Raw genomic sequence first — 12,256 nt, forward strand, 5'->3', positions numbered from 1 at the left:
ACACCAAGCATTAAAAGAGCAGATATCAAGTCATGCCCGCTCTGACTAAAACAATTTTACAACTTCATATGATACAGTACGGCACTGTAAGAACTGAAATATGTAAGAGTTCAAGGATAATGGGGATTAGGAAAAAGATTAGAGCAATTTCAGAAGTTCTTTCAAACTGAGGTTAGTTGGTACATTGATTTCACAAATTCCAACGGTGGGAAAGATTGCCAACTTGCTCACCATTTGAATTTACGCGATCTAAGAGTTGTTGGACAAGTCAAAATAGTGTCATTGATTTGACAACTGGCCACTAGTAGCATTTTACTAGTGGGGTTTGATTATTTGCATGAAAAAAATGTGCCTCGCAGGATAGGTGTGGACTGGATCTCTCTGTACCTGGATCCTTGACTTTCTCATTGGAAGACCACAGTCAGTACAAATTGGAAACATCATCACGGATCATCAACACAGGCGCACCCCAAGGATGTGGGCTTAGCCCACTGCTCTACTCCTTATACACCCATGACTGTGTGACCAGGTACAATTCCAATGCTAACTACAAGTTTGCCGATGACACCACAGTGGTTGGCAGAATCACAAATGGCGATGAGGAAGCGTACAGAAGGGAGATCGATCAGCTCGTTGAATGGTGTAACGACAACAACCTTGTGCTAAATGTCAGCAAAACCAAGGGGATGATTGTGGACTTCAGGAGGGAGTCAGGGGAATACGACCCAGTCTTCATCGATGGCTCAGTAGTGAAGAAGGTCAAGAACTTCAAAGTCATGAGTGTGAACATCTCTGAGCATCTGTCCTGGAGCCTCCACGTTAATGTAATCACAAAGAAGACTCGCCAGCGGCTATACTTTGTGAGTTGTCTGAGGAGATTTGGTATGACACCGAAGACTCTCGTAAACTTCTACAGGTGTACCTTGGAGAGCATTCTGGCTGCATCACTGCCTGGTCTAGAGGTGCCAACTCAGGACAAGAATAAACTCCAAAAGGTTATTAACTCAGCCTGCGACATCATAGGCACCAGACTTCACTCCATTGAGGACATCTACATGGGGCGGTGTCTTAAAAAAGCTTCTATCCTCAAAGACCCCATCACCCAGGCCAGGTCCTCTTCACTCTGCTACCATCGGGGAAAAGGGACAGGAGCCTAAAAGAGACCACTCAGTGGCACAAGGACAGCTTCTCCCCTGCTGCCATCAGATTCCTGAATAATCAACGAACCAAAGACACGGCCTCACCTTTCATGCACGAGTATTTTTACTTTTTTTTATAGTCATGTCGTAAGATGGTCTTGATGTGAACGTTTGCTCTTTGATTCTGCTGCAAAACATCAAATTTCATGACTTGTTTGTGACAATAAATTCTGATTCTGAATCCTGTTTCAATCATTCACTGTAAAATTTCTCCATCTGTTCTAGGGTACTCCTGGTCCTCCCGGTTTACCTGGACAAAAGGTAAGATGGCTGTAGGTAGTTTTCTCCTTTAAGCTGTGTAATCAAGCACAAAGAGACTCACGCGTTTCCTTTTTGCTTCTTTACGCGATAGGGGAACATGGGCTTGAATTTCCAAGGACCCAAAGGGGAGAAGGTAAGTACAGTCTAGACCTGCATTGCAAATTGTAACCTTCTTTCTCTGGTATTCATACATTCCATCCACAGCTATTTGGACACTAATTTCCTGTCATTTTAGCTTGTGTGTGATAGTTTAAATGAGCAATTCTCCACCACCTTTTGCTGATGGCACCCATAGGACGATGCTTATGGGCCCCCTTCCCTGTGAAGCAATTTTTGGCTTTTTCTGCACTTCTCTCCTACCAACTACTAATAAAAACATTAAAAATGTTCATGTTAAGCGAGGTGAAAAGAAAACAGCTTTTACTTAAATGTGCTGTGGGCCACCAGTTTAGAATGACTGATGTTCTGTTTAATAATTAATGTTGATTTTTTTTTCCCCACAGGGTGATCCAGGGCTCCAGGGCCCACCTGGACCCCCAGGACAGTTGGAACAGTTGAACTCTCCAGGGGTAGATTTCCAGAAAGGAGACAAGGTAACCCGTCCATTACAAGTTCCTGTCTAGCTTCACAGTATTGGTCACCTGTTGCCAAAAGGACAAGAAATTTCCAAGGGGAAAAAGGAGCTGTGCATATTTATTTATACAGTGACAAACATGGGAAAGAGTTTCTCCATCATTGGAGCCTAATCCCAATGTCCTCTAAGTCATTCTGTATCCAACGTAGGTGTAGGGGAAGTCTGAGTCCACACCAGTTTGTGGTTCCATTTCATAACTGGTGCACAGGAATAAACGTTAGTCTTATATTAAATGTAGACGTACAACAGAGTAACAGGCCCTTCTGGCCCTTAAGCCCGTGCCACCCAATTATACCAATTAACCTTCAACCCCATGATGTTTTATGAAGAGTGGGAGGAAACCGGCGCACCTGTAGGAAACCCATGCAGACACAGGGAGAACGTACAAACTCCTTACAGACAGTGCCAGATTCGAACCCAGGACACTGGTGCTGTAACAGCATTGCATTAACTGGTTCGCTAACTTTGCTGAAGTAGTCATGCAGTGTCACAAACACATCCACTCGTGTGGATTGTTAACCCTGGGTCCCAGCTGCTTGCTAAGGTGGATGTAAAGGGTGCTACTGTGGTGCTGGAAGATGATTCAGATATCTCCTTTGGTCTTGGCCAATGTTTCTCACTCACTCCCCTCCATGAAAACTCATCTGATTGTGAACTTATTTGATTCCAGAGGGGGCCTTGTTGTGCACAAAATAGCTGATAATTTTTAAAAAGGTAACAACAAGGAGCATCCTTCATAAATAATCCATTGATTATGAACCGTACGGAGATTGATTTTATTTTTTCCATTAATTTTCTTGAGACCAGTGCCTAAAATCTACTTTGTTGTTGATAGGGGGAAATTGGATCACCTGGCGTACCAGGAGAGAGGGGCTTTCCGGGTCCTCCTGTAAGTGCAGAGTGCAGAGTTTAATGATGGCAGTTAGAGATTTGCAGTACACCTGTCACTCATTCCGTACTTTGCCTGTTTCAGGGACCTGCTGGCTTTAGTGCCAAAGGTGAAAAGGGGGAGCCAGGAGACCCAGGAAAGAGAGTAAGTGATTAAAAACATTAAAATGGGAATACTGGAGTAAACACCAGCTCCTCTGGTGTTACAGGATTGGAAATATTCGTCAAATAAGTAGATATAAAGTGCTATTCCAATATGCAGTAATTTATGGTCTGGATTAATTTGATATACTCGACATTTCTTTTTGGTAAGCTATGTGTGATGGTGGGTGAATACTTGAATGTTCCCTGCAGAGGTATCTGGTAAATGGCAGTCAAATTTGTACTAATTCATTCCTGTTGATTGAATTAACAGGGGGTTTTTCTATCCTGGCTTTAAGCTTTGAATTCTTCCTTTAAAAGTCCCTATCTCTATCTGCCTCTCTTCCTTTAAGATGCTTCTTAAAGCAACTTGTCGACTACATGGGCTCTTCGGAAAAAATAAAATTTGATCACATGCCATGGGAAGCACTTGTTAGGTGCTAAATAATTGCAGGTGTGGTTGGATGCTGAGCCTGATGGTGTTGCAACATTTTAGACCTGCTCTGACCTATTAATGGCTGGGAGCACCTCATCCTGATCTGTTTCACTGCATTTTTATATGCATTGGACAAAAGTTTCAGCCACAAGGAGGTACTTGGATATCTGGTAAGGCTGGCAGTGCATTATTAGTTGTGGCTGAAAGAAGACCACAGCTGGGAACTAAATATCCTTGGATCGAAAGGACAGGGAGAGAGGGTGGGGTGGTTCCCCTGGTTAAAAATGGAATTAAATCATTGAAGAGAGGAGAAATTGGATCAGTAGATATAAAACTCCTGTGGGTGGAATTAAGAAAATATAAGGGTGAAAAGACCCTTATAAACTACAGAGGGAGATAGAGAAGGCATGCGAAAAGAGCATTCAGATGTGTCAATACACCAATGGAACAAATGGGACTACAGAGCTACGGGAGAGGAACAGGCCAAAGTTGATTGGAAAGACATAATAGCAGGGAAAACCGCAGAGATGCAATGGCTGGAGTTTCTGCAAGAAATATGGAAGGAAAGGGACAGGTATATTTTGAAAAAAAAAAGGAATATTTCAATGGAAAAAATGACATGACAAAACCAAAACAGAAGCAAAGGAAAGGACATTCAAGGGAGCAAAAATTAGTGAGAAGATAGAGGACTGAAAGGAAAAAGAACTTTTAAAGAAAGCTAGCAAATAATATCAAAAAGAATACTAAAAGTTTTTTTTTAATGCATTAAGAGTAAAAAAGAAGAGGCCAAGAGTAAATATAGGACTGATAGAAAATGACGCTGGAGAAATTATAATGGGACACGAGATGACAGAGGAACTGAATGAGTGCCTTTCATTAGTCTTCGCGTTAGTCAGATTGTTAAGGATGAGAGGGAAGAAGGGTGAATGGAGTCATGATCACCAGAGAGAAGGTGCTTGGGAAGCTGGTTGGTCTGAGGGTAGAAAGGTTTTCCAGACCAGATGGAACACACCCTCAGGTTCTGAAGGAAGTTGCTTATTGAGATTGTGGAGGCATTAGTAATGGTCTTCCAAGATCAATAGATTCTGGCATGATACTGGAAAATTGCAAAGGACACTTGGCTATTTAAAAAGGGAGGGAGGCAGCAGAAAGGAAATTCTAGTCTAACCTTATGGTCTAATATTGATGGTTGGGAGGTTGTTGGAGTTGATTGTCAAGGATGAGATTACGGAGTATCTGAAAGTGCATGGCAATATAGGCCAAAGATAGCATGGTTTCCTTAAGGGAAAATCATGCCTGACAAACTTACTGCAATTTTTTGAACAAATCACAAACAGGAGATGCAGTGAATGTTGTATAATTGAATTTTCAAAAGGCTTTTGACAAGATGCCACACATGAGGCTACTTAACAAGATGAAAGCTGATGGAATTACAAGAAAGATACTATCATGGGTAGAGCATTGGCTGGTCAGCAGGAAACAGAGTGGTGTTCCACAGGGGTCGGTGTTGGGGCCACTTCTTTTTACAATGTATCTTAATGATTCGGATTGTGGAATAAATGGCTTTGTGGCCAAGTTTGCAGATGATTCACAGATGGATGGAGGGGCAAGTAGAGAGATTTGGATAGATTAGGAGAATAGGCAAAGAAGTGGTAAATGAAACAAAAGGTTGGAAAGTGTATGGTCATGCACTTTGGTAGAAGGAATTAAAGGGCAGACTATTATTTGGATGGAGAGATCAAAATTCAGAGGTGCAAAGGGACTTGGGAGTCCTTGTACAGGATAGCCTGAAGGTTAACCTCCAGGTTGAGTCGGTGGTGAAGAAGACGAATGAAATGTTGGCATTCATATCCAGAGGAATAGGATGTAAGTGCAGGAATGTAATGTTGAGGCTTTATAAGGAACTGGTGAGGCCTCGCTTGAAGAACAGGAGTCAGTTTTGGACTCCTTATTTCAGAAAAGATGTGCAGGCTTTGGAGTGAATTGAGAGAAGATTCACAAGAATGATTCCTGCTTTTGAACTGTGCTCCTTGGCGTTCAGAAGAATGAGAGGGTCTTCATAGAAACATTTTGAATGTTGAAAGGCCTGGGCAAAGGAGATGTGGCAAAGTTGTTTCGGGATTGAAGGGCACCCATAAAATGCAGACATGGAGGAATTTGTTTAGCCAGAGAGTGGTGAACCTCTGGAATGGGCTACCAATGGCAGCTGTGGAGGCCAAGTCATTGGATGTATTGATATGTATCCGAGTAGTCAGGGTATCAAAGGTAATGGGGAGGAGGCAGGGGAATGGGGCTGAGTGGGAGAATGGATCAGCTCATGATGGAATGGCAGAGCAGATTCAATGGGCTGAATGGGCTACTTCTCCTATATCTTATGCTCTTGTTATGATCAGGAACCACTGTTGGGATGAACTGAATGGGAGATCAGACATATTACCAACTGGCCTCCAGTGCATTCCCTACTTCAGCACTCAACTCACCTCCAAATAATTACAACCAAACCCCCATTTTACTTTTTCTCTATTCTTTGTATTGTTTTATCTTTAATTTCTATCCTGTTATTTAACCAAAACTTGCACTGAGCATTACTTGGGGATGAGGGCAGTGTGGATGGTTCATTGAGTGGGTTCAGTATTGGGTCCTGGTTAGAGATCTGTAGGTGAAGGGCCGCTGCTCAGTCAGGATCTATTTAAAGGTTGACAGAATTCCTTAATAAAGAAATATTTCCCCTGCTGAAACAGAGCAAGAAGAAAACATTGCTTTTAAAATTTATTTATGCTTCATATTAAGTATCATAGTACATTTGAATCTGTTACCGTTGCCGAGTCTCTGTTAGAAACAGCTTTCACTGTTTAAATATTTGATTTGTTGATCATTTCTTTCTGTTCTTCAAACAGGGTAAACCTGGGAAAGATGGGGAGCCAGGCAATCCAGGATTTGATGTAAGTACCTGCAAGCTTACTGCCATATTATCAATGACTAAATCAGTCAAGTATTAATAATATTCTGGTGTTATGAGTCCAGAGGACTCCAAAACCCAGCAGCAATAAAAAATCACCAAGACAATGGTTGTTTAAGCAAAAGTTGCTTTTAATTTTCTTTAAACATAAGAACAGGATCAAACTTTAACTTATTACTATTAACTTAACTTAACCCCCTTCTAATTCTAAGCGCACTTGTATGTAATGTGTGTACATGTTCAGGAAAGGTCTCTGATTCACAGTCGAATCTCACTTCTCGCTTCTCCAAGTTCACTGGTGTCAGGCAATTCTTATACTGTGCAAAGAATTTAACATTTATGAATCTCCATCAGGCTCTGGTGCTTAAAATTAAATGGTTACTGCTCAGGATGGTTTCAGAGAGAGATTTATTACTCGTTGGACACACTCAAACTGATTTTCTCCAATCAGTCACTTCATTGTCTTGCCGAAGAAACTTACCCCAAATGATAATCTCTTCTTCCACATCACCACAGAGTTCCTCTTGTTTCCCTTATTTCAGGAGAAACACTCTAGCCAGCCATTTCCTCTTATAAGGACTACAAGGGTTTGAACAGGCTGAACTCAGAACTCACAACTCATCTTCATAATTAGGTCTTCAACAAGCCTGCCAGCTTGCCATGATGCAGCCTCAAAATGCCACTGCAGAACTCACTTTTCCCTCTCTTTCTCTAAGAGAAGAATTCTGTTTTGTTTTTCCTCTCTGCTTGTAAAAACCAGAACACCTCCCCAAGGCTCCAAACCCAGTCCTGAAAGATCTTTATCAGCACTCAAACCTGGACTAATCCTTTGCCACCTGCCTTTAAAATTCTTTCCAAAGCAGTTCCATTGTCTTTTGCAAAGTCACTGGTACCTGACTGTCTGTCTTCAGCAAAGCTCTTGTATTTTAAATGAGATGTGTCTTGTTACTCTGTGAAGTGACCCACACTGAACCCCCACAATCTATTTCTTTTAAAGACATATTTATATATAATATAACCTGTAACACTGGAAATTCAACCTATCTGACCCTTCAGAACCTGAATAAAGCAAACTCTTGGCTGGGTTCATATCTGATTGGCCGAGATTCCTTTTCAGGCCCATTCATGAAGCACAACCATCATTTAACAAATTTGGGTGTTTGGATGCTACTGGACTGCGCTGTCTGGTCTCTGAGTGTCATCCTTTGTTTCCCATTATAAATTAGATATGCAAGTTTGCCTTATTTAGAGGGAGGGGTTTGATTATTGGGGAGGAGGGAAAAAGAGAATTTCTTTTTTCCTTCTATTTTTTTTGTTGTTTTTCAATATTTTGATATAATGGGTTTGATTTGGAAGGGTGCACACAATTTATACTGTTTATAAGGTTTTATTTGAAATGTGCAAATTCTTTTGTCTTTTGTTATATTCTAGCATTATGTATTGGATCTATATGTGTGTATTTTTTTAAATTAAACTCAATAAGGATAGTTTAAATAGAAAAGAAAGAGATTCCTTTTCAGCTGAAGACCAGAAGGGCACTGGCCAGAGGTAGCCGAGATCTGCTAGCACTGAGCCTCTCTTTCCAAAGTTTTCTCAGTTACCTTGGAGGGGCCCTGAGTTCTCACTTGTTTCATAATTTGACCATTAATCGACTCATTTGGAGAGGACCCAGCTCTCGCAGGAAGATGCTCCGAAAGTGTAGATTGATGCCACCTTTTGTTTTGCAGGGTCTTCCAGGAGATCGCGGACTCCCCGGAGGACCAGGTAGAGATGGACAGAAGGTAAATTACTCAGAGCTTACTGAGTCGTAGAGATCTAGAACACGGTAATGTCCTTTAGCCCAACTTGTCTGAACCAAGCTGTCTTCCTAAGTTAGGTCCAACATCCTGCATTTGGCCCCAATTCCTCTGAACCTTTCCTATCCATGTATCTGTCTAAATGTCTTTTAAATGTTGAAATTTTACCCACCTTGACCACCTCCTCTGGCAGCTCATTCCACATGCCCACCACCCAATGTTAAGTCTTGAGAAGCAAATGCATTTTATTAACATGTTAATATCAATACTTCCTGACTTCTTCAGTTTTATTCTTTCCTTGAAGTCGCTGACCATCTGGACAAACTGGCGATGCTCTCCCAAACATGGGTAGCAGTCTATTTAATATGGGAGTAGCACAAAACCCAGGCAGGTCTCAGTGAGGGCTTAGTTCAGGATCAGAAAGCAGCTTTCCTTGATATTTGCCTGGCCTTTGTTGGTGATCCTAGTGATTCAGTCTCTATCAAAGCTGGCATCAGTCAAGGCATCACATTCTAATTATTGAACTCAGGACATTCTTGCTCTGATTTGGCCTCGTGCGCTAACAAACCAAGGCCACCCATAAATTGGAGGAGCAACATCTAAAATTCCATCTGGGCCCTCTCCAACCAGCTAGCATTAACATTGACTTCTCCGGTTTCTGCCAGCCCACTCCCCATCCCCCTTTATTCCCTATCTGTTCTGGGTAAACGTACCTCTCACTTTGTTCGTTTTAGATTGATCACAGTGTTTGAGCTACTGAAAGGAAATAGGCACACATGCCAAGAGCACTTCAGTTTATACAAATCTTTATTACAAATTTTAAAGCTGATATCAAACTACAATATGCAAGCCCTTCCCAATTATACTTATCAACACCGGGACTGGTCCCAACTGCCGAAGCGAGGCAACAACCACACACTTGTAGTAGGTTGTCGGTAGCAGCTTCTCCACCTCCTCTGACCGGGACATTGGCTGGACTCTAGAAGTTCTTCTTCTTGCTAAGAGATATTGCCACCTCTCAGAGAGTCTCCCCTTCAGCAGCGGGACCATGGCTTAAATTACCCAAAAATTGCTTACCCAACCATCTATTCCCAGCACAGTAAAAAAGATAAGCGAGCAAGCTAGCATGCCTAGGCTTCTATCGAATAACATAATTTTCAGCTTATCACTTTGAATACAATGGTTTATTTTGCATCAAGGCTAAGCCTCTGACAGTCTGTGACCAAAACAAGCAGGAAGATTAAATGTTCTTGGTACACAGATGTCCTTTCGTCTGATAACAGCATCTCTGGCCCCTCGGTGGAATTTAGCTTATGTCTGCTGATTCTAAAAAACAAGCAGGTTCTCAGCCTCGCAGAAACAAAGGCTGCAAAAGTAAAAAACACGGTTTAAATCTTCCATTACACCATCCCTCTGTCTTCTTTCTTCCATGTCTCCACTCCTTTCCTCTCCATTCACAGAGCCATTCCCCCTCCTCCTGTTTGCTGTTATGGCCTTCCTCCTTTATCCACCTATTACCTCCTGCCTGTGGGACTATGCTTCTCCCCTTGCCTCTCCCCCCCCCCCCCACCTCCACCACCACCATTTTGTTCAGGCGCCTGCCTACATTTTGCTCATTCCATGATGAAGGGCTCAGGCCCAAGACATTTGAACTGAATCTTTATCTTTGCTATTTAAAGAACACTATATAACATGCTGAGTTTCCCCAGTGTTGTGTTTTTACTGCATTCATGGTGTCTGCAGACCTCTGTGTTTACTCCTACCTGTATTTGATAGTTCCATTTTACATTCATCCCAAAACATTACCTGATTGCCTTTTAAAATAATAAAAGAAAATTAAATGCTAGTTTAATATTTTGAGGACATATTGCTTCAAAAGTGCTGATCTTACCAAAATAATTTATCAACATTGGACAATAGGGTTTTTCAGATTAATTTGTGTGAGTAAAATGTTGTGACCTTGCTAATTCATGTTGCTCAATCATAATTGGCTTTTAAAGTCATCATTTTGAGATGAAGCCATCATTGCCCAGCATCGAAAGGAAGCATTTGATTGTCATGGGTCAGGTATCAGAATCTAATTAGAAATCAAGAGATCTTAGTTTTCGGCCTATTGTTCAACCCAATACCCAGTGTGTTTTATACTTTCCAGTTGACCCACTGGAATAAGTAGTTGTTGAAAAATATCAGGGGAAGAATTTGTTGCTTCGGTCTCTTTAAGAAGAACCTATTTGTCTATGAAGTTCTTGGTGATGCATGAAACGTTAAAGGTGATGTGTATATGACATGAAGAAGGAGGATAAATTCATGTTCAAGTTTATTGTCACCTGATTTCTCCCCATTCTCACCATGGTGGAGCTATTGATATGTAGCGGGGAGTAGTCCTTCTTCCTGAAGTCCACAATCATCATTAAAAGTTGTCATTTGGTCCAGAAAGAATGGAAAATTAATTCAGTGCATGCAAAGAATTGAAGTGGAAGGTTTATTTATGAAATGCCAAAGTGGAATTGTTTGATAATTAAATGTACCTTGAAGGTTAGACTTTGATTAAAATCACATATTTGTGTTAAATTAAGCATGAGCTATCGACATAATCCTCATATCTTATTTTGAAGGCTAAGTACCTATTTTACATCTAAAACATCTCCTGAACACTAACTAACTTCTGTTTCTGCGAATAGGGTCAGAAAGGTGAAATTGGTTTCCCTGGTCCACCAGGCACTGTGAGTATCCAAGACTGAATATTTAACATCTATAATATTGCATGTTCAATTATGCAAATGATTATTAGGTTATTGTATCCTTTCACACATTACCATTAAACTTGATTAGACATAGCAGATCCAAATAGTGACTGGACAAACTTACGATATTTGATATTCTATTAATTGTTCATGGAAACTGGCAAAGCCACACTTCGAACTTGGAAGTTGGCAGATTTCTTCTCATCAAGAACATTAACGAACTAGATAGTTTGGTAATTACATTGATACTCTTACTGGTACTAACATTTTAATTTTATTACTAAATGAAGGTAAAGATTCCATTATGGTCACGTAATCCTACCTTTCGAATGTAACATATATAAAATTCTTTAATGTTTATCTACCATAAGACAGACAGAGAGTCAGCACTTTGTGCAGTTCCCCTCACAGAAATTAGTCTCCCCTCCAAGTATTGACCAGGCCTGAGCTTGCTTAGCTTCCGAGATCAGACAATCCCAGGCATATTCAAGCTATTAGACTTCTCTGTCTTCCACAATAGTATTTTATTTCACATCTGTGGATTATTAGTTCAGGCTTCTAAATTACTAGTATGGTGATATAATTATTATTTATTACTAATTATTGCGAGGTTCCCTATTCTGAGATTTTCACAATAGAAGTTGACCAGTGTTCGAGTAGAGTTTAATGGTTCTTGGACGATAAACCAGAATAAATGATCTGATTTTAAAAACACTAGGGGGCATTGAGGTTTCCATGTTAACCTAGTTTTCAAACCAGAGAGGTCATTACATTTCATACAGGATTTAGAAGCTTTCATTACCATCAAAGAATTGCAATTTGAAGAGTTTAACGAAAATAACAAAGTTTGTCAAGTGCATTTTCAAAGGAGAACTTTATTCTGCATTATCGTTTCACAGCAGAACCTCTGTCCTGCGGTCACTGCTGAGACAGTTTTAAAAATGTAAATCTTCATGTACTTTTGTTGTCAATAATGCTGATAATTTTTTTTTTACCTCTTCCAGGTTTTTCCAAGACCGGGTGTTAGCATCGGACAGAAAGGTGACCCTGGTTTCTCCGGCACTCCTGGTCGCCCTGGAGAACGAGGCCAACCAGGTTACTGCCTCTTTTTCTTAATTCATGAATTCCTTGGAAATTCTTTTAATAACATTTTTTAAAGGAACGCTATGAGTGTGTGCTAGTCTTCTGCTGCTTTCCT

At 40.8% G+C, this 12,256-nt stretch overlaps 1 protein-coding gene across 5 annotated transcripts in view; it reads left to right on the plus strand.

Annotated features, from left to right (window-relative positions):
* Positions 1-12,256, plus strand: part of col4a5 (collagen, type IV, alpha 5 (Alport syndrome)) — a 198,393-nt gene that overhangs the window by 92,947 nt on the left and 93,190 nt on the right. For all 5 annotated transcript variants that reach the window (XM_069892754.1, XM_069892752.1, XM_069892751.1 and 2 more), the window contains 9 exons: positions 1,425-1,460; positions 1,552-1,593; positions 1,964-2,053; positions 2,930-2,983; positions 3,068-3,127; positions 6,457-6,501; positions 8,246-8,299; positions 10,996-11,037; positions 12,063-12,153. In XM_069892754.1, coding sequence (XP_069748855.1) covers positions 1,425-1,460; positions 1,552-1,593; positions 1,964-2,053; positions 2,930-2,983; positions 3,068-3,127; positions 6,457-6,501; positions 8,246-8,299; positions 10,996-11,037; positions 12,063-12,153 — 514 coding nt within the window. The remainder of the gene's footprint in view (positions 1-1,424; positions 1,461-1,551; positions 1,594-1,963; positions 2,054-2,929; positions 2,984-3,067; positions 3,128-6,456; positions 6,502-8,245; positions 8,300-10,995; positions 11,038-12,062; positions 12,154-12,256) is intronic.

Source organism: Narcine bancroftii, chromosome 8, assembly GCF_036971445.1.
Source record: "Narcine bancroftii isolate sNarBan1 chromosome 8, sNarBan1.hap1, whole genome shotgun sequence".
In the NCBI taxonomy this organism is placed as follows: domain Eukaryota; kingdom Metazoa; phylum Chordata; class Chondrichthyes; order Torpediniformes; family Narcinidae; genus Narcine; species Narcine bancroftii.